The 27,634-nt window shown below is 45.9% G+C and overlaps 1 protein-coding gene across 2 annotated transcripts; it reads right to left on the reverse strand.

Moving 5' to 3' along the window:
* Positions 1 to 14,507: 14,507 nt before the first annotated feature.
* On the reverse strand, positions 14,508 to 15,247 carry LOC114104708 (chromobox protein homolog 3-like). Of its 2 annotated transcripts, XM_071606451.1 has the most exons (2): positions 15,128 to 15,247; positions 14,508 to 15,044 (listed from the first exon to the last, which is right to left on the reverse strand). In XM_071606451.1, exons 1-2 carry the CDS (start codon positions 15,149 to 15,151, stop codon positions 14,517 to 14,519), a joined length of 552 nt encoding a protein of 183 aa, XP_071462552.1. In that variant the 5' UTR covers positions 15,152 to 15,247; the 3' UTR covers positions 14,508 to 14,516. The 2 variants fall into 2 exon arrangements, with proteins under 2 accessions (XP_071462552.1, XP_034493233.2); XM_034637342.2 differs by lacking the exon at positions 15,128 to 15,247 and having other exon boundaries at positions 14,508 to 15,101.
* Positions 15,248 to 27,634: the final 12,387 nt, after the last annotated feature.

Consider the following 27,634-nt stretch of genomic DNA (forward strand, 5'->3'; position numbering starts at 1 on the left):
TTACCGTAGTCATGCTAATGGGCAGGAGGTGATATTTAATTTTATCTTTTCTTTTCCAGTCTGGATGTGAGAAACTGATGTGACTCCATTTTTTAAGACAGCTTCAATCTCAAGGCCTGTCCAGAGGGAGGGGGCATGACCCTTGTCCTTGGAAAAATCCACAGAGCACTCCTAGGCAAAAACCCACCCTGCTGAGTTGTTTGTCTGTAAGTAATAGGAGAGATCTGCAGCACCAGGTGTCCCTGACTCCCTTAGGCTAGGTGAGGACCCATTAGCAACTCTCTAGCAGCCACCAATCAGCATGAGACAGGGAAAATACCTGGGATGCCAGATGACCCCCCCTCCCCAGTAGTTGATAACATGTTAGGAAACCATGTAGTTTAGCACGTACACCCCTCACGGATTAAATCAATCAGTTCAAACCAATCCTCCTCTTGAACTAACCAATCACCCCTAGCCAACTTGTTCCCTCCAGTGAATGTGCTAATCAACGTTAAGAGTTGTTTGACTTTCCTGCGGTGTGAAATGATTTGCTGTGTGATGTTGTGACTCATAGAGTATCCCCAAAAAACCTATAAAATCTCACTGGACAAAGGACCAGGACTCACTCCCTGGGACCACTGTGTCGGAAACAGTTGTGAGTCCAGGCTCCAGCTTGCAATAAAGACTCTTGTGTGACTGCATCAGATTCGGCTCCTGGAGGTCTGTTGGGGTCCCACGAATCTGGCATTACAGAAGGCTTTTCTTTTGTTTTCTTGCCTGGGTTCTTCCCTGGCTAGAGCCTCAGTACCATATTGAAGAGGAATGGCGAGAACAGTCATTCTTTCCTTGCTCCTGATCTTGAGGGAGGAAAGCTCAGCCCTTCCCCATTCCGCAGGATATTAGAGAGGTCTTTCAACACTATTGTGGGTGGGGGGAGGAAATTCCCTTCTGTGCCCAGTTAGTTTAGTGTCTTATCATGAAGGGATGTTGGATTTTGCCAAATGATTTCCTGCTTCTATCGAGATGATCATATGGGGCTTTTGCCCTTTATTCTGTAAATATGTCACAGCACAGTGGTTGGGTTCTGTATATTTGACCACCTTGCTTTCCTGGAGTGAATCTGATGAACCTGTTATGCGGGATTTGGGGAACCCAAAAAAAAACACCAGGAGCCGAATCCGATGCAAGCACACAAGAGTCTTTATTGCAAGCTCGAGCCTGGACTCAACTGTTTCTGATGCAGAGGTTCTGAGGAGTGAGTCCTGGTCCTTTGTTCAGTGAGGATTTATAGGTTTTGGGGGGATATTCTATGCGACACAACATCACACAGCAAATCATTTCATACCCCAGGAAAAATCAAACAACAACTCTTAACATTGATTAGCACATTCACTGGTGGGAACAAGTTGGCTAGGGGTGATTGGTGAGTTCAAGAGGTGGGGGCACGAGGGGTTGCAAGGGTGTATGTGCCCACGGTTTCCTAGTATGTTATCAATCTCTGAGACTCCTGGGAGGGTCACCTGGCATTCCAGGTATTTTCCCTGCCTCATACTGATTGGTGGTCGCTAGGGGGTTGTTATGGGTCTTTCCAGGAACTAGCATAACTGAATCAGGGTCACCTGGCACCACAGATCTGTCCTGTTATTTACAGACAAACAACTCAGCGGGTGGCTAAGTACCTAGGAACTGCTCTGTGGGTTTTCTAAGGACAAGGGTCACCCTCACCCTCTTGGACAGGCTTTGCTCTGAGGTAGAGGCTGTTTTCTCAAAAATGGAGTCACATCAGTTTCTCAAACCCAGCCTAATTCCATCTTAAGATTGGGAGCCATCTCGTCACAAAGTCACAAAAAGTTCATTTCTGTTTTACTGTAAAATACTAAGATTTCCTTTTGGTCTGACCATAAACTTGTTTGGAATTTCTGCCTGTGCTCTGAACTCACCTATGCCTGGCTCTCCTTGACCAGATAACAACCCTCCCTAAAACCTCAGCGGCTCCTCGTGAATTCCGATGTTAGAACCTCAATTTACTCTCTACTTTTGATAGACCCAACCTGATCTTTTCTTAAAATTGGGAGCAATCTTGCCACAAAGCCATGAAAAAGATAATTTCGGCTTTACTATAAATTACTGCAAATTCTGAATCTGCTTGGAATGCTTGCCCGTGCCTTGAACTCACCCATGCCTGGCTCTCTGACCAGATAGCAGCCCTCTCTGAAACTTAGTGACACCTCATAAATATTGGCCTTCCCTGGCCAGACAACGACCCTCTCTGAGACTCTAATGGTCCTCATAAATTCTGATGTTGGGGCCAGCAAAAAATGTAAACTACCATTAGTGTGATGCTTGTCAGAGTTCTGTTATCTGTAACCCCCCCTTTGTGTAACTTTCTGGGCTATAAAGCTGGGCTGAAGGAAAGCTGGGGTGCTGTCTTGTTCCTGCCGTTTTGGGAGGGAAAGGCAGCCCGGCCGGTCGAAATAATAAGCTTGCTTTAATTTGATTTTAATTGGAGTCAGTGGTCATTTCTTGCGTCCTGGTCTAACACTTTGAAATGTTAAGCCACATAGATCAGTGACCTGCTATTTGCCCTTGTATTATGCTTGCCAGGAATACATAATATTATTAGCATATTAATAATAATAATAATAATAATAATAATACCTGTTAGCTCTAAGTTTCCTAAGACACTTGCCTTTGGAAATTTTTGTTATAAAAGCCTTCTACCCTTAGATTGGGGCTGTTCTCAGCCTGGCTTTTGGGTGAGACAGTCGCTGGCCAGCTCTCTTGTGTACACAATATAAACTAACTTTAATTTGGTTTAAAATTGGAGTCTTGTCTTTGCGTCACGGGTTCAACAAATCCCACTTGATTACAGTGTATTAGTCTTTTCATGTCGTTGGATTTTTTGATGGTATTTTTCAAAGGAGTTTTATATCTATGTTCCTAAGGAGTAAGTGTTCTGTAGTTTTCTCTCCTTGGATGTGTTGGGGAAAAGTATAACGCAGCCGCACCCCAGGAAAAAACCCCAACATGGCGCCTGAGGAGCTTCCCTTCCTGCTTTTCCCTTTCCCTCCGGCGCGAAAAGATCCTGCGGGCGCCAACTCTCCTGCGGGCACCAATATTTCAAATCTCGCTGGCAGGGAACCTTAGCCCCAATAAGAACTAATTCCGTGGGCTCCGGAACTGATATCTGGAAGAACTTGCCAATAAACAGGTGGCCCACCATTTATCTAAGCCCTGCCATTTCTCCTTAGATCTATACCAGCCCACAGCCTTTTGCAATAAAGTGGAACTTTCTCCAGTGAATTGTCTGCATGGCTGCTTCTTTCAGGATGTTTTTGTCTGACTTTGGTAGTATGTAGATTTTTCAGATTGCAAATTTTCTTCTATTCACTCTATGCCATACCTCTGTCATTTTTATTATTTTCTTTCCATCTCCCCCAGATCTATGAGGTGTTTAAGAGAGTGTTTTAAATTTTTTAGGGAGGGGTAGAGCTCAGTGTTGGGGTAGCTGGTGCAAATAGCCACGAGAGACACAGATCTGAGTTCAAGCAAAGGGTAATTGACAGAGAATATCTGCCAGGCTACCCTTCTGCAAGGCGCAGAGCCTGCTGGGAAAAACTTCTTAACTATATAGTCATGTACAATGGAGTAGTTAAAAAATAATCCATCTGGTCCTGTGATTGTTATTTGGAGCCTTTGCTATAATTTTGGTAGTTAGGGAGCCTGTGGGGGTGGGGCTAACAGGAAGGTCATGCCTGATGGACAGGTGCTAATTTTCAAAATGGAGTTACATTGGCCTAAGGACCTAACACTCAGTGTGCTCAGCATTGCAAGCCTGTCTTGAGTAGCACTATTAATAATTATTCAGAAATGGATTGTCTTTAAATGCAAGTGTATATTCAATCACACCAATCATCAAATATAAACAATTAATGCTAAAAGTGTTGTGTGTGCAGGAGCACCCCAACTAGCATTCAGTGCACACCAATTAAACAGTATAAGCAAATCACATAATCCTAGGTCAACCATGAGCCCCAAAATACCTCCGAGGCCACAGGACTTCTCCTAGCCAAAGAGCAGACGTTGTCCTTGTCTGGTGGTTCTCTCCAGCTGGACGTCTGGGAATGGTGGAGTCAGTCTCACCCAGATACCTTGGAGCAAAAACTCTTCAATGTGGCAGGAGCAGCAATTTAAATACAATTCCAAGTTGGTGGTATATGTTGGTGATTGGTTATACCAAGTGAAAGTCAGTGTCCTTTGGCTATGTCCAGTGAGGTGATGTAATTGCAGCTGGGCATGTTCTTTGCACATGTCCATGGAGCTGTGCTCCCTATCAATTGTAACCAGTCATTGCTAAGCATGCCTGTGGCTAGTGCCCCTTACAGCTCCTTATCAATTACAAGCAGACATGACTAAGCAGTCCAGTGGCTGCTGTTCCTTATGTCTATGCATGTCTATGGCAGCTGTTCCTTACACAGCCTTTGGGTTAATCCCTAGTACTGTTATGGGGAACCGCTTCAGAAAACATTCTAAGGCCGAATTCAAATCAAAGAGAACTTTATTTACCTGGCCAGGGACTGTCACCCACCCGTAGAGTCTGAAGCTCTGTGGGAGAACAGCAATTTTCTGGCCTGTGTCTTGGTAATTTAAGGATGAAAACCACAGCTCAGGGGCTTTTCTCAGCATCATGCAAGCAAGCCAATAGTAAGCAGGACCTAAGCAAGACTGGAATGTTCCAGTTAGCAAGCAAGCAAGTTACAGAAGCTGAAAAAAGCCGTTAGCTTAACTGCGTCTTGGGTCCGAACAAGTGTTAGACAACTGTATCCTGAGTTTCAGCTGAGCGGGGGGCAATGATCTATTTTAAAGTCATGTAGACCCATAAATGTACTCAAACCCAGGATGTAGCCACTGCAACCACCACCGTATCCTGAGTTGGGTACATTCTGTGGGGTACAAAGTACAGAAAAACAATTTTTTTTTTAAAAGAAGACAGCTTTCGTTTGTGTTTTTCAGAAATGGGCCCTCCCACAGTCCTCTCTTCACAGAAGCAGTAACAGGAAAACTAAGACGGAGTCTGGAACAGCTAAGATGGAGTCCCTATGGCCACACCTCTTGTTCAGAGAGCCACAGTGACTCCACTCCTGCTGTCCCGTGCGAGTAACTTATGTGATGCTGGCAGTTACCTCATTTACTCATCGCTTTACTCCTGATATCTATAAGCCTCATGTCTACAAGATCAAGCTGATACAATTGTTCACAACTATATTGATTTAACCTTGTCCATATCTGTATTAACCTACCAGCCTACATTGATCTATTACTATAGTGGCTACGGACTCGTCACCTTTCACTGTTCCATATCTGTTTCCTGTGGCTTAAATCCTAAGTCTTACAGTTACATGATTTTATTACCATTACTTAGCCTTACTCCTGATGAACTTAACTGTGTCTTACCGTTGCTTATCTATGTTTTCTAACCTTATTCCTATGATCTGTAACCTATGACTATGACTTATTGATTACACTGATCAGTTCACACCACAACACTGGCCGTAAAGGTGGTGGAGGCCAGGCAGGGCCAGGCAGCTCTCGCAAGGGCCTTCCACAAGCTCCTTTGTATTCAGGTAGCCATTCGGGGCGGTGTGGACCTCCTCAGTGTTAACCTCCTCCCTCCGATGGAGAGTCCCCAAGGACAAAAGGTGGGGTTTGAGAGCACACAGATGCCTCCCTGGCCTTCTAATAAGAAAGCTAGGGCACCCCGATTTTTATCACGACACTGACCAAGAGGCCAGTCATATAGCAGCTATGCTGTTGGGTTTTTTCCCCCTCTTTCTACTTTTTAAACAGTTTTTCTTAAAGCTTTAATTTTACTTTATGGGAAGCAAAGCTGCCCCAAGGAGCAAGAGATGCAAGGACTGCCCCCCGCCCCGCCACCCAGAGAAGAATGTGAGGGAGACAGAGAGAAAAGATACACTGTTCAAATAGAAGCCCCAGGGAACTGTGGGGACTCAAGAAACCCCCAGGAACAGTCGGAAAGTAAAACAAAGTCCTGAGCCACCAGCCTGACCCCTGCGCCCTTGTCTTCACCCATAGAAAGTAGCATGATGTGAGGGCACCTGGTCTAAAATTGCCTCACATTGCCCTGACTCCACCCCAGTGCAGTCCCTAGCCGCTGACCCTCACTACTATCAGAACCCCAGTCCAAGATGTTGCTTCTCACTCTCGAGAAAGCCCCCACTCACTGTCCTATAGAAACGTCCGTGCCTATCTGATGCATCCTTGAATTCAATTCTGGGACATTTGTCAAGAACACTACTCATGCTGAGTTGAGGCCCCTCTTTGCAGCAACTCCTCTACCTCCTCCAGTGACACCCCCATGACTCCCACAAGAATCATTCCCACAGCACGTTTACACAGGTGTGTGTGCTGGTTGCCTGGATTTGTTCTAGATTTTTACCTGTGTAAGAACAGCATCTCCCAAGATCAATTTAGAGGCCTCATCAACCAATAGAGCCAAATAGCCTGGCTAACCTTAGGCCGCAGAGTGTAGCAATTTGAAGAAACAGGCTACTAGTCTTGGAATAGGGTCCAGTTTGCAGGTAAAGACCTTCTAAAGTCAAATCTAGCCATTTATTTATGGCTTTTACCCAGCAATAGCTTGTTTGCTTTTGGTTATATTTCCCTGCTGGGTGTGTAAGACTAAGTGGACAATTGTCCCTGTGATGGCCCCAAATCAGCACCTTTCCTTCCTACTGTTAAGGTTTTTTGAGGCTTCTCACGGATTGAGTTTTAGGGTGTTGGGAGGAATCCCTTGGCTCCTTTAGCTCTTTCCTCTATCCGTGTGCCATCTGCTAGGATGGGAAAGGTATTGGTGACCATGTGGCTCTTTCTTGGTCCCTCTCCAATGACCCTCCTCTTTGCAGAATGCACCCTGGGTGGCTTCCTGTTCTCTAGGGCCTTTTCAGTCCCCTGATCAGCAGGGTGGATTCATCAGAGTTGCGGGGCCCTTTTAGAGAGGTCCTGTTGAAAGGTTAAAGAAATTGAAATGCAAAGGATAAGATTTGTTTCAAGTTCTCTAAAGTTTTTAAGTTCTGTTAAGTTGCATTTGGAACCTGAAATTCATGTGGAAGTTAAAAACAACTCCTGGAAAAGCCGCTGAAATGTATGTTGAAATCTCCCCTGACCATCTGGTTGCTCTGTAAAAACAACCCCCCCACACCCAGAAACCGTGCAGTCCAGCACGTACACACCTCAGGGCTTAAGCCAATCTTTGTGCTGACCAATCACCCCTACCCGACTTGTTCCCGCCAGTGAATGTACTAATCATGGTTAAGAGTTGTTGTTTGATTTTCCCGCGGCGTGTGATGATTTGCTGTATGTGAAGTCCCTGCCCTTTCCAAAGAATGTATATAAGCTCTGCTCAAGCTGTTCTTGGGGCTCTTTGCTCTCTGCTCCTCCGAAGTGAGCTCTGAGCCCCAGCATGCTGGTCCTCCAATAAACCCTTTGCTGTTGCATGAGACGGTCTCTTGGTGGTCTCTTCCTCTGACGCTCGCCCGACCTTTACACTGTGATGACCTGGGTCCTGGCTGACCTCAGAGTGCAAGGACCATAACTTTGCCTGTCCTCTCAGCACTTTTCTCTTCCTTGGTTTTGGCTTCCATGTTTCAGTCACTGGACCCCCCAAAAGCTAGTTTCTTCAGTCTTGAAGCAGGAGCAGTGGGTTTTAATCGTAACCTTTCTAATTTTCTAGTCCCCTTCCATCGGCTCAGGGGCAGTGTGCGCACTGGGGGGCAGTGTCGTGTCCTACCTGTCCTGTGGGTGATGGCTGACTCAAAACCTGCCCAGGGTTGTTCCGTTAGAAGTTGTACTTCTGCAAAATGTTAGCAGGCCACATTACAAAGCTTTACAAGGAAAATACAGAACAAAATAATGAGAGCAAAACAAATCCAGTTTCACATAGTAATTCTAAGCCAAGAAACATAATCTTTACAGCAGGATCAATTTCTACCAGATAGTTAAAGGAAAAAAAAAATGTAAAAGCAAGTCTGGTTTTGTCAGAAAGCTGTATTTAAGAGTACCTGAGAATCCTTTTTTGAACCTGATTGTAAATGCTTTAGAGAAGAATGAAAACTGGGGACAGAAGCTGAGAAAAGCCCTGGCCGAAAGCTTAGGAGAGCTCAGCCCCTGACAGAGCCACACTACTGTTCCACGCGGCCCAGCACTCTGCGGTGGCCATTCTGCCGCAGCATGAACCACAGCCACCAGGCTCCTCCTAGCGTTCCACTTAGGTTTCCATTTGTGTCAAAATAACCATTCTCTCTAGGTATGACTTACAGGTTACTCTTATCTAGTTACAAACTAGTAAGTGAAATAAGTCCCCATCTAATTAGTCTTTTAAGAAAAAGTGAGGGGGCATGGGGGCAGGAAAGATGGAAATCATTACTCTAGGTACATGGATGACTGACTGCATGTAGTGTGTGACTCTACATCGTGTACAACTACTGAAATGAAAAGTTGTGCTGCAATTGTGTACAACGATCAAAATGCATTCTGCTGGCATATATACCTAATGAAAATAAATAAATGAATTTTAAAAAAAAGAAGTGAAATGTTTTAAAAATAAAGGGAGACTGTCCTTGCATTCAAAGGAATTCCCTGAGTGACCAGTAGCCAATCTTTTTAATTATCAAAATGGCATAGTTTGGAATGCCAAATGTTTGCGCACATCTAATTATCTTTGTCCAAAGATTTTAATTGTAAACATGGCACAAACATAAACCAGGAAAAAAGCTGTTCCTACAATCAATTTTAGTTTGGAGGACACTAGCCTGGTGAAGGGGTCTAGGCTTTGCACTGTAGAAGACTTGTACACTGGGGGAACATATAAAGTCGCCAATAAGCACCACAGCTACGCAGAAGACCTTTTTATATAAACTTAGTTTTTACTTTTGAATCAAAATTTATAATTCAATAAGATAACTATAGTTATGTAGTTTTCCTTTTCACAGGTCTACATAGGTCAATAGCACCCAAATTGTTTTTTTTCAAGAATAGCTTTAGACTTCTGATAAGTTTAAGAAACAGTGATAGAATCACAGACAGACCAATTACTTATGTGCTAGTGCATCTGGTGTACAATAACAAAACACTCGTTTAGCCAAAGGCAGAAATGCCAAAAATTTTATTGGTCATTTTATATGTTTAAAATCTACATACGATGCATACTGTATAAAAGAGAGCACTTACGAGTCACCCCTAGCATGTCTTAAATTTACGTAGCTTTAATTCCAGGTTTGGGGATAACTTTGAGACAATATCCAAACATGCATTGTAACAGTGGGCCACTTCGTGCTGGGAACAGAGCTGTGTTTCAGCCACGAGGCTTATTTTAAAATGGACACCTTTGTCTCTTCTCCCTAATCTTCCCTTCCATAATCTCAAAGGAAACAAGATTACCATTCCTCCCCATCCTAGGCCAAGTTATCTGTCCTGAGCACACACCCACCACAGGTATGGAAGCAGTTCAGACTTGGGGGATGGCTCCAAAGATCTAAGAAGCCTCCCCAAAGAATAAGTGAGTCACAACCCCCATCAGGGCACACCTTGAATGAAGCCTTTGAATCACCTTTTCAAAAAATCCTGGTTCCCTGGTGGGCAGAATTGTTACCGAAAACTCAGTCCTTGTCCCTATGCCAATTCAATAATAAATACAAGACTTTGAGAAAAGAAAAAAAAAAATATTGCTTTGGTAGCAAAGGAGAAACAGAGGGGACTCCTGCCCCAGAATCTGTGATTCTGCCCATGATGGGGAACAAAGAATTTTTAAAGAGGTGATTCAAATGCTACATTCCAAGTATTCTCTGTCCATGTTGCGGGATTCTTATGCAGAGAGACAGGGCACCAGGGCATTCAGCAGGAAGCAGCGTTTATTAGTGCCAGCACCAGCCCAGCAGATTTGCATCCAAAGGCTGAGCCCTGAACATAGCAAATTGCCTTATCTACCTCCTGTTAATTCCTCTTTACTTGCCAGTGCAATGGCTCTGATTCTGATGGGGATTTCTATTTCTATAGTAAAGAGTTGCAGCCGTGTTACAATAGAGCTGTGGGCTGTGCACATTGGTACTGATGGTGCCATGTTATCTTTCCTTTGTTCTGAGAAATTCCCTACCACATCCAGAGTTCTAATTCAAATGTTAATTTGGGGGGAATCATTTTTGCCATTTTCCTAGAGCCATCCCCAAGTCCAAATTACTTCATTCCTTTGGAGGTGTGTGCTCAAGGATAGATAACTCTGCCTAGGATGGGGAAGAAAGGTAATCCTATTTCCAGGAGATTAGGGAGGAGAAGATTAGGGAGAGGGAGGGAGAGAGGAAGAAAAGTAAACGTGACCCTTTTAAAAATAAGTCACAGTGGCAGAGCAGCAAGGGCTATATTCAAAGCATAATGTGGACCACTGTTACATTTTCTCACTGTCAATTTCTCATTCCATTTCTATGGAAAAAATGGGCAACTATGTCTCTAAGCTGCTTCCTGCTGAGAGAGGACAACGTTCGTTCGGGGAAGAGGCTCACAGTCAGGGCAGTCCAAAGGTCCATAGTGGCAGTTGGCAGGTGACTGGACAAGGCATACATAGGGCAGAGATCATTCTAGGACAACAATAAATAAGACAGCAAAGCATTACTTTTTTTTTTAACAAACAATTAGTACAAAAGCAGTATTACAACCAGTCTCTGAACATCATGAAGACAGTAACTCATTAAAGCTTAAGGTGGGATCCAACATGCCATTGATTTGTGAGGGAGGTCACTTAAGTCTTTAAAAACATACACAACATTTAGTTTTTATAATGGCACATGTCCCCTTGAGCTGTAGTTAAGATATCTAATGTCACCTGATTTATGCAGAATAACTTTCTTATTAGCATTACCTCTAAGTTTAGAATTAGAGATCCTTCTAATTTTGTCATTTAGAGTGCTCTTTGTGCCACATTGCATCTTTTAGACAAATCTGAGGAATAAATATCAGGGATAGATAATCATAGCAGTGAAAAATAAGTGGATTTTATTTATGTAGGAAGTTAGGAAGATTTGTAAGTCTATGAAATCTGGGTCAGATTGACTCAGGAGAAACTTGTGACTCTTGAGTCCTTTGTGATCATCATTTTTTCACAGTCTCACACAAGAACCAGTCCTGTAAAACCTCCAGCTTTACTTACTTTGGTAGGGGTGACACAAGTGCACATTTTAAGTCATTTTTTAAAAAACTGTCTTTCCTTTTAAAAGGAAAAGTATGGAGCGTACTTTCCTGCCAGGGTTTAAGACCCAGTTGGTCAAGATTGGCCTTGTTCTTATCTTCTCTTTGGGTCAGCTGAGATTTCTGAGATCATTCTTGGGAATATGTGAGAAGCCTTTAGGCTCCTTTAGCCTTCCTCTCTAGTCATGTCATCTCGGGATGGGTCAGGGTCTTGCTGACCACATGTGGCTTCCCTTGGAATCATCAGGGATGTTTCCCTGTCTGGTGACCCTCCTACTTGTAGAATGTGCACTGGTTGGCTTCCTGTTCTCTAGGGTCCTCTCAATCTCCCTGATTGGGAGATCAGGTGACTCACTGGAGTTGCAGGGCCCTTAGAGGGGTCCTGTCATTCCCTGGGTCCTAACTGACCTTAGAGGGCAAGGGTCAAAATGTTGGCTGATTTGTGTTTGGCCCTTTTACTTCCCTGACTTTTGTCTGTAAGTTTTTTCAGTTTAAACATCCAGTAGGCCAGTTTCACCAGTCTTACAATGAGAGTAACTGATTATAACTTCATCTATAATTTTACAGTTTCTCCCTTTTATTTACTTGGGGTAAATATTAGTACTGGATGTCACCATTATATTCTGTCTGTCCTGTAGGTAATGACTTACTGTTTCAAATTAGCTCAGGTTGTTCTGTTAGAAGTAGGACTTCTGCCAACACTAACAGGCAACAGTTATAAGATTTTACAAGTAAAATACAAAATGAACACTAATGTATCCTTGATATCTATTTAGCCTCCACAAACACCCAGATATTTATCAACTCAATTACATACAAGTTTGTCTTTTTAAAAACTCTTTTATTAACCTAAACACCTTTTATAGTTTACCAAAACCTTCACTTAAGTTTTGATTATGTCCCTTGTTTGATATCATACCAATCTTCACAACAATAAAAAATCATGTTTGAACACAACTTTAAATAAGCTTACTTCTAGCCTATTTTGGAACCATGCTAATATGGAGAAGGACAAGAGGCAAAATCTTAACTCAGGTGATGCTGGCCTATGGACAAATCATCAAGTATTCTACTTCTGAAGCTGAAAATTGCCTCTTTTAAAAAAAATTTTTAGTTGTAGGTAGACACAGTGCCTTTATTTTTATTTATTTATTTTTAGGTGGTGCTGAAGATCTAACCCAGTGCCTCACTATACTAGGCAAGTGCTCTACTACCGAGCCACAATCCCAGCCCCACCTCTTTTTTTTTTTTTAAGTATCATTCTAAAAAGTGTGCATGTATTGTTTCCTGAGTCTCTCTGAATATCAGTTAACATAATACAACATTATAACTGAAACATGAATCAAACAGAAAGGATAATAATGTTTTCATGTCCCACATTGTCAACTTTTGAACAAATCAGGCTCTCTCTATTACCTTCTAAAAAAGTGTATTTAGATTAGGCGCAGTGTTTCATGCCTGTAATCCCAGCAGCCCAGGAGACTAATGCAGGAGAATTCCAAGTTCAAAGCCAGCCTCAGCAAAAGCAAGGTGCTAAGTAGCTCAGTGAGACACTGTCTCTAAATAAAATACAAAATAGGGCTAGGGATGTGGCTCAGTGGTTGAGTGCCCCTGAGTTCAATCCCTGGTACCCCTCCCCAAAAAAAGAAATATATATATATATCTCCCCCAAATAACCCCTTTCTTGGAAACCTGCCCTCTTTGGGCGCGCACTTGCTTTCTTTTAGTCTGACAAATCTTGTTACTTTGCTCTCTTTCTGTGTCTGTAGATTTTATTCTTCAAATTCAGGAGTCAAATAACCCACCACCTGACATCCACCCTCCAAGTTACACCTTCATAGTCACAAATTTGTTTCCTCTGGGACAGGAGCCTCCTGTGTTTCTCCTTTGTTAGAAAACCAATAAAACTCTGTTTTCCTTTTTGTCAAAACTGTGTCCTCATTATTGAATTGGCATCAGGGACAAGGACCGAGCTTTCAGTAACAATGACATATTTAGCCCTCAGATATATACTCATTTCTAATCACAGATATCAAGGGTGTCAAATATACCACAATAGCCTAAAACAATAGTTGTTTATTTAACCAGCTATAAAGTGTTTATCCACAACACTTTAAAACACATACTTAAATACACCTTTTCTTTTTTTTTTTAAAGGAATATAAAACTATTTATTGACCATTGTTCACCAGTATTTACAATAAAGTAAACAATATACAGTTGGGTAACATTCTGATTACTACAAAGTTATTTTCCTGGCTTGTGTTGAACCAGTAATCCAAATACTGAAAAGACTGAGCCTACATGTTAAGGATGAACTGGGGTGAGGAAAACACATGCAGGTCAATAGTTTAGACTGTAAAAATTCCCTCACCAATTTATGTGAGCAGGCTATAAATTGCCAACATCTTTAGCCATCTGATCAGGTTTCTATGAGCCAAATCTTAAAGACATTCCATGAATTATGACCTTTTAGTATGCAGATTTCAACTTTTAAAAAAGGAATGGCTAACTAGAAGAACTCTTAACATGCCCACTTCTTTCTTCAATAATTTTAAGACAAACTAGGATTTGTTTAGTTTACTTGCCTGGGTGCAGAAGTAGCATAGTGATAGTATTTTTCCTTTCAGGAATTTTGCAAATAAAACTGTTGCATTTATGTGATGACAGATGTAAATTTAATGTGCTTTTAATCATCTAATTTAAAGTGTCCAATTAACTACAGAATCACTTATTTAATCTGAAAGGTTAAGTTTAGGGAAAATTTCAATTTAACTTGAAGTGACATTTCTTAGGTTGCAGAGGATGATGGCATCTCAGGAACTTGGGTTTACTACCCATTGTTTTTGTGTTGGTGAATGTTTAAAAAACCAAAACCATTATGTAAGTATTTTATGTGCACATGCACACACACACACACACACACACACACACAAATAAACAAAACCCCCAGAATGGTCCTTAGGCATATGAGTTAAAAACAAGTTCTGAGTAATGACTACAGAAATTTCCCCAACTTTTAGAAAAGCAGAGGAAATATACCATCATATCAAATGCTCTTTTCTGATAAAGGAAGCAACTACAGAAAGCTTTTATTTGTTCAAAGTAACCAGTGCTACTGATGCAAAACAAAAAATAAAACCCAACAACTCCCCAATACTACTTTCAAAACCAACATATCAAACTTGATTTTCATTAGAATGTAGTTATTTTTTTCACACTAGGAAATCAAAAACCAAGACCCAGATTTTATATACATATATATAAAACAATGCAAATAGTTATTGAGCTTCATCTTCTGGACAAGAATGCCAAGTTAGTCTCTCTTCATAAAAAGCAATTACAATTTGAGGACACTTCATATTTGCTTCTTTTGCCAGCACCAAGTCTGCCTCATCTGAATCTTTCCATTTCATAAGAAACATCAATTCTCCACTGCTGTCTGTGGCACCAATTATTTGTTCAGGATCAAGACCTCTGGCAAAGCCTCTTGGTTTGTCAGCAGCATCTCTTTTCTTCTTTGACTTGCTATCATCAGATTCGCTGTCAGATAAAGATTTTCTTTTGGTACCATCTTTTTCTTTACCAGCTTTTTGAGAATTAAGAAATGCTTCAATTAACTCTGGACAATCTAAATTTTCTTCAGGTTCCCAAGTATTGTCAGCATCTGTAAATCCTTTCCACTTCAGAAAGTATTCCACCTTTCCATTTACTACACGTCGGTCTAGGACTTTTTCTACCACAAATTCTTCAGGCTCTGCCTCTTCAACTTTTTTACTCTTTCCATTCTGTTTCTTTCCCATTTTTTGCTTTGTACGCTTATGATTATTATTAATGCAATGTGTTATAATTAACACATCTAAATAGACATGTTCTTACACTTTTGCACAGCCAATGTAGTCTTATTGGAGGCCATTTTTTTAAATTGCAGACTTGAAGAGCTACAATCACCACCTCCGATGCTCCAGGTCGCGGATCTGCAGCGTCTCCAGCCCTGCGCGCCTCAAGCTCGAGTCACCAATACACCTTTTCTTAACACTTCGTTTCCCTAAGTAATGAAATCCCAACAGTCAGCAAAAAAACACAAAATTACTTTAATAAAGCTCAATACCTCTGCTCTTTACCCTAGCTCCTTCCAGATGTTACCAAAAGCAGAGCAGTATGTCAAGAAAACCTTGTATCTGTAAATACAGAGAGCGAGACAGTGGCCCCACATCAGCGCACCATGTTCTGATCCTCGAGAACCTCTCAAGGAACTTCTAAATTAATGCCAACTCAATCACACTAAGCCCCACCATGACACTTCACAGCCCTGTGCAACCCCCTGGACCCTCTTCAAAGTGTTTGCCCCAGCCCCAGACGTCCTTTCCGCCCCCCATCCATCTCATATTAGAGTAAAAATCTTGTTTTGCCATACAAAACCCCTTCTTACCCAAAAGCACCATTCTAAATAGAACTTCTTGGGGGATTTTTATTATGCAAACATATCATATAACATGTATCCCAAGGGGGCACATGGAAACACACAAACCAAGGGCATACAACCCCCCAGCTTGTAATTCCAACCAGGAGACAAGAGTATTTCAGTGGTATAGATTTGCCAGGTGTATAAGTAGAACCAAATTCCTTAGGTGGAGAGGTTGGGTTTTAGAAAGCTGACTTCCTTTCTTTTAGACTTATCAATCTGATTACTTCCTCCATACCATAGCCCTAGATAACCCTTAAGCCTACATTTGCACTTTCAGAGTAGGACTTACATGAAACAAAGTGGAAAATTTATATCTCAAAGACACAGAATGTAACTTAAACATGATTGAGAAAGGCCCAGCAACACACACAAGGTTTAAAAGTGAGATTATGGCTCATTATGGAGATTTTAGTTAATTTCCCTATTATTTTGCAGCAGAAGGAGAGGTCCTTGATGAACCCAGCCTAATTCCATCTTAAGATTGGGAGCCATCTCATCACAAAGCCATCACAAAGTTCATTTCTGTTTTACTATCAAATACTAAGATTTCTATCTGGCCTAACCACAATTTGATGTTTTAAAAACTTGCTTGGGATTCCTGCCGGTGCTTTGAACTTACCGGTGCCGGCTTTCCTTGACCAGGTAACAACCCTCCTGAGATCCCAGCTGCTCCTCATTAACTTTGGTCTTGGAATCTGAGTTTGCTCCCTACCTTGAGATGCTCAACAATGTAGATCATTAACCTGCTCTCTGCCCTTGTACTAGGCTTGCCTGAACTCTGTCAGCTGTAAGTTCCCAAGACCCCCCACTTTTTGTGTTATTACAAACTTCCCTGTAATCAGACCAGCTGCTGTTCTCTGGCCCTGTTTTTCCGGGCGAGACAGTTGCTGGTCAGCTCTCCTGTGTACACAGTGAAAGCCTGCTTTAATTTGGTTTAAATTGGAGTCAGTGGTCTTTTCTTTGAGTTGTGGTTCAGCAGTCCTTAGAAATGGAAATTTCTCCTTTAAAGGGTCAGGAAGTCCTAGTTGGGAGAACTACCTAGTTGATAAGTCCTTTAAATCTGATTTGTTTTTAATCAGATGTAGCCCTTCAATGAAGAGAACAAAAAGCACTTTTTATGTTCGCCCAACTTAGGAAAGCTTCCCTTGAGCTTTGTGAAGCATTTTAACTAGATTCGATCTCTTTCTATTTTTAGGACTCATTCTGTTGGAGGCTTTAATGCTGGAGCAAGAATCAATATAAAGGAAGTGTTGGGGCCAGTAAGCTGTGCTGCTTATGGGGATTCCTTACCCAACAGTCACCAACGGACAGGACACCCCAAAAACTCCAAACACCAAGGGGCTTCAATGCAGGTGGCTATGCCCCTTAGGTGCACGTGCCAGGTCAGATGCTAGAGTTCCTTCCAACCCAGGCATGGGGTGTGCCTTCCTGATGGGGACTCCTGAGACTGCTGTGCATCACGGAGACCCTGACACCTGCTCCAAGACTTAAATCCCGTATGGTCCCCCAAAGTGGGTCAAAGGTAGCATTTTGTCTTATCTTTGTAGTCCAAGATCAATCTCTGTTGCTACAGCCCTCAGATTTTTCTCTATCATCAAGCCCGTCATAGAAACACACACTAACAGCCAGACCCAATGGTAAAAGAACACATAAAACAGTTACCTTAAATCCGAGTGAGCTCTCCACACAGAGGGAACCTGGGAGCCAGAGTAGGAGAGGAGAAAGGATAAAGGAGAGAAAACACTTTACCCCACAGTCAGCCAGGGGACTTGAACCCCTTTTTCATCGCCAGCTACATCAGGGGGAATCAGTCCTGTTTTCTTGCTAGTGGCTTTTGGGGTGATTGGCCCTCATCAGGACCCCTTCTCCCAGCACCCACTCAAAAGGCTGTGGCTACAGAGGTCTTTTTCTGTGATGGATGTCTGTTGTTCTGACTCAAACAGGGCTAAAAGAGGAGGAAAGAGGAAAAGGAAAGGAACTTCAAGGAAAAGGACCATGTGCTTCTGGTTAGAGTTCAAAGACTCCACCAGGTCACAAGGACACTGTCACCTGGCACCCAACTGCCATCTGTATTTACTTGGTCCAGACACTGCTCGGCCACCAGAGAAGAGGAGCCCTGGCAAGTCTGGCAGACCAAGCCAATGCCCTTCAGCCTAGGAGGTGGGAGAGAGCGAGGTCAGAGAGGAGGACAAGGAGCTGAGGATGGGGAAGGAGAGGCAGCTTTGCTGGCAGGGCAGGAGAAGGACCCACTAGTGGGCTGGGGAGGAAGCAGGCTCACTCGGCACAGCACAGTGGCTTTGGAGGAAAGAAGGTCCTGGCAGCTGGGTAGTCACTGGTGGAGATGGTCAGAGACGCTGAGCCAATAGGTTTCCCCCTGAGTTCATCTCATTTCCTGCCGGAGTCACCAAATGAGACTAGAGATGGGAGCTTTTGATTTGGTAGCAGTAAAATTAGAATCTGAGTCCAATGAGCAGAATTTTCGGGCAAAGCTTTGATTGGGGTTGGGAGTGGGGAGAAAAAGGGAGGAGGTGGCTTCACCTCTAGGTGCAGAGGACAGCCCTGAATGAGAGAGAAGTCAAACCTGTCTCTGTCTCAGACTCATCCTGTTGTTTGAATAGTTTCTCCTGCCTTCTGTTCCTCTTCTATTGGGGTTGTATTATGCCTCTGTTGGACCTTCTTTGTCTGTTTTCTGTATCCATCACTTTTTCTTAAATAGTTTTGGACTTTTCATTTTACTGACTTTTTTGTTCAGTTTTCAACTTATGTTTTTCGATTATTTTCTTATATTACTAGTAGTCAAAAAAATTACTTTGTTATCTTCTCTCTCTCTTTTTAAACGACTTCATTCACAAAGGGGAAATGCCTTTAGAGATATGCCAATTCTAAACCTGTCCTTGCATACAAAATGAGTTAACTTGAATCAGTCCAGGGAAGTTACCATCAGTGAGTGAACCTTTACAAACTTAAGGGAGAATTTTTCAAGAAAATGCTCTCGCAAATACTTCCCAATCATGACTGTTTGTTTTTGTTTTATGATACCAAGGATGGAACCCAGGAGCACTCAACCACTGAGCCACATCCCCAGCCCTTTTTAAATATTTTATTTAGAGAGAGGTTCTTGCTGAGTTGCTTGTAGTTTTGAGATTAAAAAATCAACAGCTCTTGAAACCATTAAGCCCAATTTCAGTAATGCAGGAGAGCTCTTGCATTTCAGCTTTGGATCTTGGTGCATGGGACTTACAGAGCAGGTTCATGGTTAAGATGCCAGTTACTTGAGGGCCCACAAGGACAAAATCCAGAGAGCTTGGCTGTTACAGCTCTGACCAGATGGCATCTCCCCTCAACACTGGCTTCACCACCCACCAGAGGCCACACCCAGTTGAGCACCCGAGGGACCATACCAAGTCAAGTGTCTGCGGTGCCTCATTTCTACCGGTCTTCTCACTCTCGAGAGTCATAAGCAATACAACAAATCTTCATTTTAGAAGGGACACACACATATTTAGAACAACTTATGTAAAACTATAGACTATGGCCATAATTTGGTAATCCCATCTGGCTCACAGTGAAATCCCCAGCCCCGGCTGTACCTCCATGTCAGCTGGGGCACTCTATCCTTTTAGACTCAGTTTCATTCAGCTTGGGTCACCCCCACTGGGTCACTCCAAGTCATATATCTCAGTCCCCCAAAGACTTCCATGGGGTCTCATACTGCTCAACATCGCCCGACTCTGAGCTCCAGTAGTGTCACACAGAGTGTGGAGCTGGGTGGCTTCTTTGTCCTGCAGATTCAAAGAATGGGATTCAGGGATGGCAGGGTTGAGAGCAGAGTGTAAGAATTTATTAAAGCAAAGCAATCTGCCCCAGCTGAGAGGGGACCCGAGAGGGCTGCCCGTGAATGGCTGTGGTCTAGGAGTTTATGTGGATCTATAGGTTTGAGGAAGTCAGTCCCAGCCCAATCCTGGGCAAGATAGTTGGTGTCCACAAGGCATTCATGCTGCCTTTAGTCCAAGATATTGACCAGGCCTTTCCTTTGGTCACATATGTTCCGAACTCCTATGAACTCCAGGTCACATAGGTCCTGATTTTAAAATAAAATCTTTGTAAGTTTCTCAGCAAAATCTGCAGTGGCTATTTGTGCTCTGCTGGCCAGGAATCGCCCAGGCCCATTTCCCTGTCTGCCTGGACTTACCTCTTCCTCTGACCTCAGCAGCATTTCTAACCTAATTGAGTTTATTAATAGTGCTGTTCCTGTTCCACACAGACCACCCCGCCTGCCCTGTCCATCACTCAAATTCTTTCACCTCAGGGCTGTAGATGACAGGCTTTGGGGACCTATTAGGGGTTCAGTTCGAGGGTTTGGGCAGATTTGTGGGTTCACATTCAGACTGTAGCATGAAGTGGGAAATGAGATGCTCTTGCTTAGAGAAAGCCCCTGAGCCACACATCAGTCCCCCCACTTTATGCCTTCCACGTCCCTTGGGCTCCTCCCAACTCACAGATCACATACCCTCCTCTTGAACAGCCGACAGTCTAACTTCATGTGCAGAGCAACTTGCTCTCCGACCTGGGCCAGCTTCCTTGACTGGAGGCCACAGCCATGTGATTTGCTAAATAAAAGAAAGGCTGTGTCTCCCCACAGCAGAGCCACCATGGCTGGTTACTAGCTTGCCGTGTCCTTCTGAGGACGCCTTCCTCTGAGAAGGAAGAAGGAAGGGGAAAGCGTTTCTGTGAAATGAGCTATTCCAGAACTCTCCTGAAACTCCTGAACTCTCCTGAAAGCCGATGGGATTCAGGTCCCCTGAGGGAAGTGGGGGCGGTCAGCACAGGCCAGGAGAAGAGCATGCACCTGGCCCAGGACGGAGCACCCTGCTGGGCTAGCAGTGCCTTCTCTCCTGCCTGTGGGGAGGTGCTATGGGAACTGCCTCCTTCACCCAGTGAGGACAGGGCCTAGAGAGACACCCCAGGCTCCAGGGTAGAGCTAGTCAGTGGTAGGCCTGGGTGCTCAGGCAGGCAGCCGTGCTCCAAAGGCTGTGCCCTCAGTCCCCGCGTGTTGTTGAGAGCTGGAGAGAGAGCCACACCTGGACGGAAGCCCGGCCCAGCCACTCATCAGACCCTAAGCAAGGTGTTGCCCTGCTCAGAGCCTCGGTTCCCTCCTAGGTGCACTCGAGTCGATGTCACGGTGTTCCTGTGGATACACAATCAGCTGACCGACAGAAAGTGCCCAGCACAGCCTGACACTCCTCCTTGTGATATTTTCTACTTTTAGTAGAAAGTGTCATTAATGGTGTTCTTAAGGGGAGACATGAAAAACTTTCCTAAGATTATTTTACTTTGTTAAAAAAAAGGATCATAAGAAGCACTGAGGGGCACCCCAAACGTCAGTCAGTCCTGTTCTTGTATTCTTAGTGGTACAATTTAAACTGAGGGAAAGAGTTTGGGCTGAGGTAACTAGCCTGAGAATATTTCAAGAACAATACAACTTGCTTTACTTAAAAAAAAAAAAAAATCAAGTGTTTGACTCTTTCGCGGGCTTCCCTTAACAAACATGACATATAATCATAAGTAATTAGGCTGATTTTTGCTCCAAGTTACAACTGCCTTTTTTCAACATTTCTGCTTCCCTTGGAGACTGTTTAGCAGGGTGACAAGCACCCTCATCCACGTGTGCTCCGGGCTACCCAAGGACAGACTTGTCCAGGTGCTGATGCCCCTGGAGGAAGAGCTCAACCTGAAATAAAACTGTCTTGCTAGGCTCACAGCTACTTCAAAAACGGTCTCTGAATGAGCGAAGAGAACAACAAACTTGTGTGCTACTCATTTCCCCGTATTTCCAGGCAATCCTTTCCATAAAGAAAGAGATTTGTAGACACTGTGTCCAGAATTTTGCTGATCCCAGTATTGGGTGGTTTTAAAATGTGCACAGCCCTTCAGCTGCAGGCACACTGCCCACCATCTGGCAACGTGAAGCTGAAGGGCACAGTGCCACACAAGGAGCTGTGGGCGGGGACTTTGGCCCTGACTTGCCTGAGGACTAAGTCCTAACAGCCCTGTTCTTACCTCAGCCACCTCCTCGGTTGAGAAAGGGAGTGAGCTAGAAAATAATTACAGCATCCCGGCTACACGATCCACAGAGGTCTCTCCTTAAAGCCTTATGAAGAAGTGTGAAGTAAGGTCACAGGAGGCCGCTGGTTAGGGCCGAGTTCCTGCACATGGCCTACAGCAGACCAGACCAAAATGGAGTCCCTATTGCTAAAGTCTTGGTCACGAAGCCACAATCAAATTGTTCATCTGACTTTCCAAGAAATCCAGGAAGAGAGCGAAGAGCCAAATCCCCAAACGTGATAAAGAAGCTCCCTCTGCTTTAACCTCTGCAGGAAAAGTGCCGTGGACACACCTAAACCTCGTTTTGTTCTTTCCCATTTCCCTTAGCCCTTTTCTGTCTATAGAACCAACCACTCTGCTCTGCCCCTTGGGACACTCATTCTGGCTTTAGAACAAGGGGTTGCCAGATTTTGGAATCACAAGTAAAAGCCAATTAAGACCTTTGAACTAACTTTGTTGTAATTTTGTCTTGGTGGAAGTGGATACTCTTGTTATCCCCAATTTCCTGGTAAAGAAACAGGCTCAGAGAAGAGCGGTGGCTTGCCCCAGGTGAGACACGGTGGGGCCTGGATGCTGCCAGAACCTGCCCCCCTCCGGCTGGGAGTGCTCATCTGTTCTGCTAGGCCTTGGCCCTGAGCCCCGCACAGAGGACACAGCAGCCCCCGCAGCAGCAAACACACCCCAGCACAGAAAGACACGCGGGCACAGACAGGAGCAGGCGGTGGTCAGAGACAGGGAAGGACCTCCCGCGCACAGGCAGTCAGCGAGGCCTTGGGAGGAGGTGACACCAAGCTGAGGCGGTGCTGGAGGCCATCCTGGGAGCTGGGGAGGGCTTCAGGGCCACAGAATGGTGAGCACTCCTGGCAGACAGACGAGAGCCCCATCTTCCTGGGGGTGGACTGAGGTGAGAGCAGCAGGACTGGCTGGTCAGGGTGAGGATTTTATGCTAAGAGTCTTGGGCAGCCAGGAAGGAACTGATTTGGCCGACCTCCAGCTGCTGTGAATAGAAAGGGTCGTCAGGGGACAGGAATGGACACTGAGAAGTCTGGGTCGGGGGTTGGCAGAACCTTCCCCACAGGGCCAGGCAATGAGCATTTGGGGCTTTATGGGCCATAATGGGCTCCACTGTAGCAACTCAGTCCTGCCATGTAAATGATGAGTGTGGCCGAGTCAGTAAAGCATGGTTTACAAGTCACCGGCCATATGCACCCCATGGACTGCAATTTGCCGACCCCTGTTTAGGTGTTAAACGCTGAGGTACAAAGATACTGGCAGCGAAGACACCAGGTGAGTGGATGGAGAACCCTCTGTAGGTATTTATTTGGGGGTAGGGGGTGTTTTTCAATTCATTAATATCAATTTTATTTTCATATACACTTTTCTTATAGGAAAATAAAACATTACAAATAAAACCCCTTTGGTCCGGCAGGGAAGGAGGGGGCTTTAACCAGAGAAGAGGCTCTTGCCAAGAAGCATGCAGATGGACAGGCCTGGGCTCGGGCAGAGGGGAGGGGAGACAGCTCCTGTCACCAAATGGAGGAGGAGGCAGAGCCGTGGCAGTCAAGAGAGGAGAGGTCCGACGTGGTCACAGGAGAGTGTGCTGGGCTGAACTGTACCCACCCCAATCTTCATGGCACAGGCCCGACCCTCAGCGCCTCAGATTTCCACTGCGTTTGGACATAGGGTCTTGGAGGAAGTACTGAAGGCAAAGTGAGGTCACAGGGGTGGCCCTAGTCCAATGTGATTGGTGTCCTTATTTAAAAGAAGGTGATTAGGACCCAGGCACACATGGAGGGAAGCCTACGGGAAGACCAGGGGAGAAGACGCCGTCTAAGGACACGTTCTCAGAGAAACCAACCCTGCCTCTCCTGCCTCTCGACTTCCAGCTCCAGGATTTGGAAAGACGCATTCTGCCTTTTGGGCCGCCCCATCTGAGCTGCTTGTCACAGCAGCCCTGGCACAGCAAGTCCCCAAGCACGGAAATGACTACCTCGGGAGGCTGCTGAGAAGGCCTGAGCCCACCTGAGGCTCAGAACAAGGGCCAGCCCAGAGTCGCGCTCTAGAAGCCTGCGTGACATTGTCGTCATTGTCACTACCATGTGCTGTGGAGACCCAGGCTTCTCATCTCTCTGGAAGGAGAGGCTCCAGCTCTCAGAAGTGGGAAGGACCCACCTCTGAGAGGACCCAAGCGCGAGGCAGAGACATCTGGGCTGCTGTCATGGGCCCTTGGAGGGGCACCCAGCTCCACCATGGTTTGCTGACAGTCGCCCTTTCCTTCTCTGAGCTCCTGCGGCTCTCGTGATTCTGTGGGCGCCTCGTGCTCCTCCCTCTGCGTGCCCACTCTGTTGCCCCCACTTCCTCGGTTGGCAGTCCCGTGTTCCCTGCTCAGATCTGCACGCAGGGTGACTTACCTTTGTGGACCTGGCCAGGGTCCCCATCTGTGCCCTGGGCTGTTCCCCTTTCAGCTGCAATCCTTGACTTCTTACCCCTGTGTTCCCCTCAAACTGACCTTCCAGATGCAAGTTCCCCCTCCCCACACCCACCTTGCCCTGGGCCCAGCTAGACCCCTGGGCCTCCGGCACAGCCCACCTTTGGAGAGTCCACCGAACCCCGTTCTGCTTCAGGTGGCTCAGCTTAAGAGATGGCCTCAGGGGAGCAGGGCTGCCTGGGACTCGGTGCACTGCTCCCCACTGGCTGGAGCAGATCCTGACCAGGCAGGCCCTCATCCCTGCCCCTCAGCGGCCTACCTGCTCAGTGGGGTGCACGCAGAGGGTCTGGCTGTGCCTTGCACTTGTTCGTTCCTCAGCTCCTGGAAGTGACGGAGCCCACGGAGGTTTCCTCCCAGCACTGGTTAATCAGACTTTACTGCCTCTTGTCAACGTCTGTGTGACTTGGAGCCTGTCTTCACTCGGGTGCTGGTATGGAAGGCAGCAGCTGGCCCCCAAGTCATGGTGACATTTCAGCTACCCATTCTGTGCTTCTCCATACTATGGGAAATGACCACGGTTGGCTGCAGCAGGGCCCCACAGACCACTGGAAAGGGGGCTGGGTGGGCTCAGGGGGAGCTTTGCTGAGAAATGCCACAGGAGATGTGGCAGCCACTGGAGAACCTGAGCCAGAGAAAGCCTTCAAGATGGATGAAGAGACACCGCATCGCAGGAGATGCATCGGGGCAGGCGAGGGGGAGGGGTGTCCCTGGGCGAAAGATGAAATGACCGAAGGGTGGAGTCCTTGAGCTGGACACCAGGGGCGCAGGTGCCAAGCAGGCTGCCACTGAACCAGAAGAAAGAGGAGGTCTGCCCGACAAGGTGGTGGCAAGAAAAGAGATTCCTCCCGCACACCATTCACAGGAAGAAATCACAATGGATCCAGACCTTGACCTTACAGAAGGAATCTGAAAACATTTATAAAAGTTCAGGGAACTATGTTAATGATCTTGGGCTGGGAAAAACCCTGGAAGAGACAGCGAAGGTGAGAGGTGGTGTAGGACAGTGAACCTGACCGATGAAGCATTTTTAGAACTGCCTACAAACAACAGGGTGCAGAAGACAGAGAGTGCCTGGGAGTCTAAGGAAGAAAACTGGGAAAGTGGCAGCCACTGGCAGAAGAGGAGGTGCCAGAGCTGGGAGCAGAGAGCTGCAGGTTTCCAGAGGCAGATCTTTTTATCCTGGGTTTTGGTAGAAGTAGGCTTGGCGGGAATTGCCTACTGGGGGAGTGCAGGTTGGTGTAGCCACACTGGAGACAATTCAGAGGATTTAGCAAAATTTAAAATGGCACCAGGGGCTCGGCAGACCCCGCTTCTCTCCTTACCAGGAGCAGACTTTCCAAGCTGGGTGCTGAGGACATTGTGGGTAGTGCCCTGCTGAGGGTCCTCTGCTGTGGGTCCTCTGCACATTGCAGGTGTTCATCAGCTTCCTTGATCGCTCCCCACCGGATGCCAGGAGCACCCCCACCCCACCCCATGTGGTGACAGCCAAAAAAGTCTCCGATACACTGCCAAATGTCCCCTGGGGGGCAAAATAGCCTCCAGCTGAGAGCCACTGCTCTTGAGAAGCCCTCGCAGGTGTGGACAAGAGGGCAGAACAAGAACCCCATGTTGGGTTCTAATTGCACCAGGCACGAGGCTAAATAAAGGGGCGCTTCTGAGTGGATCTGGGAGGAGCCGCAGCCTGGCACCATCCCTTCCGGTGAGGAGCTTAAGTGAATCTGGCAGGAGGGTCCCTTAGGCAAAGCCTGGGATGAGGGTCTGGGGAGAGGGTGTGTCATGTGCAGGGGAAGATTCCCTAGTGACCCCGGCAGTGAGGGAGAGGAGGCTGGTTTCTCCACCCTCAAGAAGCTGTGCTGGGGGAGGCTCTGCTGGTCACTCAGTGGCTGTTCACAGCTCTCGCTCGTCTTGGGGGCAGCCTCTCCCCTGGGAAATAAGCCCTGGTCCCTGTCACCCAGCATGGGGTTTGGACAGCCCTGATCTTTGTTTTCTGAGCATCATTTATCCTGTGGCATTGGGAAGGGTCCCCGGCCTCAGGCTGCTCTCTAGGGATGCCCACAGCTGCCTTTCTGGGTGCTGTCATCAGAGCTGGTCATCTGCGAGCCCTCCTGATGCCACTGCTGATGTCTGTAGCAGGACAACCGCCATACCTCCTGGGCCCGTGACGCTCAGGGCCGGGGTGACTTGGCCTCACCTGACTCCTGCTCACTCTGCCCGGCCCCAAGTGCTTGCAGTGACCCCTTTTGGCCCCTGTCTGGTGGCTGGCCTGGAGCCTCTGTTGTGGGATCTGCTTGCCCTGGCACCACACTCAGTGCCACATGGGTAACAGTGACTCTGCAGGTGCCCTTCAAGGCCCTTACCATATTGTGCTCTTCTGCTTGTGGAAGCCCCTGGGACTCTTCCCAGGCTACCTTTGCTGTTAAGTTTCTGTAAAATTGAGACACATATATATATATATATATTTGGTTTCTGTCCCTGTTCCTGGCACAGAGCTCCTGTTGTGATTAATTAACAAACACCCCACTTTTTTGTGGTTCTTGGGGTTGAACCCAGGAGCACTCCACCACCAAGCTACCAGTGCTTTTTATTTTTTGAGACAGGGTCTTGCTAAATAGCCAGGTGGACCTCACTTGTGATCCTCCTGCCTCAGCCTCCGGAGCTGCTGGGATGACAGGTATGCACCACTGCATTCAGCTGTATTAAGAAACTATTCATTTAGTTAGTAGATGATGGTTAATGTTTTTTGCCATAATAAGCCCTTTCAGCCAGAAATATGTTCCTACAAATGAGGGGAAGCTTGGGGAATGGGGACTAAGGCCAGAGGAACCAGCCTAGTGATTAGTGGTGTGAACTTTCAGTTCCAGGATGGGGATTGAGTTGATCAATAATGGCCAGAGATTTAATCACGATCCATAAAACCCCTAATCGACAGGCTTCAGGGAGGCCCCCAGGGCTGCTTTCCCACCTCAACCCTGGGCAGAAAATGTAGCAGGCTTTCCTGTTTTCCCCCCTAGGTCTCTGAGCTCAGTTGTTTGAATACTTAGGATAGAGAAAGAACCTCCAAGTCCTTTCTTGGGATGGCATCCTGGCTGGCACAGATGCTGCCCTTCAGTAGAATCCAGCTGCCTGTATCAGAAGCCAAAGATCTCTCTGCCCTCCCCTTCAGGAAGCCGATGTCCAAGGCCACCCAGGAGGGTTTGGTCTTTCAGAGAGCAGAGGGAAAAGCACATTAAAATGTTGACCGTCACTCCTGTTGCATATCTGGGACGGCCACCAAGGGCGGTCACCAGCTAAACGTCGGCCTCCTCCACCGGCAGGTGCTCAGGTGGGCGTGGGCACAG

This window comes from Marmota flaviventris, chromosome 2 (assembly GCF_047511675.1).
Source record: "Marmota flaviventris isolate mMarFla1 chromosome 2, mMarFla1.hap1, whole genome shotgun sequence".
Lineage (NCBI taxonomy): Eukaryota > Metazoa > Chordata > Mammalia > Rodentia > Sciuridae > Marmota > Marmota flaviventris.

What these genes read in the sequence shown, in the direction of transcription:
- LOC114104708 (XM_071606451.1), bottom strand. Translation starts at nt 15,151, where the DNA reads ATGGCCTCCAATAAGACTACATTG. An exon ending in CCTCCAATAAGACTACATTG is followed by an intron (nt 15,045 to 15,127) that starts GCTGTGCAAAAG and finishes AAGCGTACAAAG; the next exon opens with CAAAAAATGGGAAAGAAACA.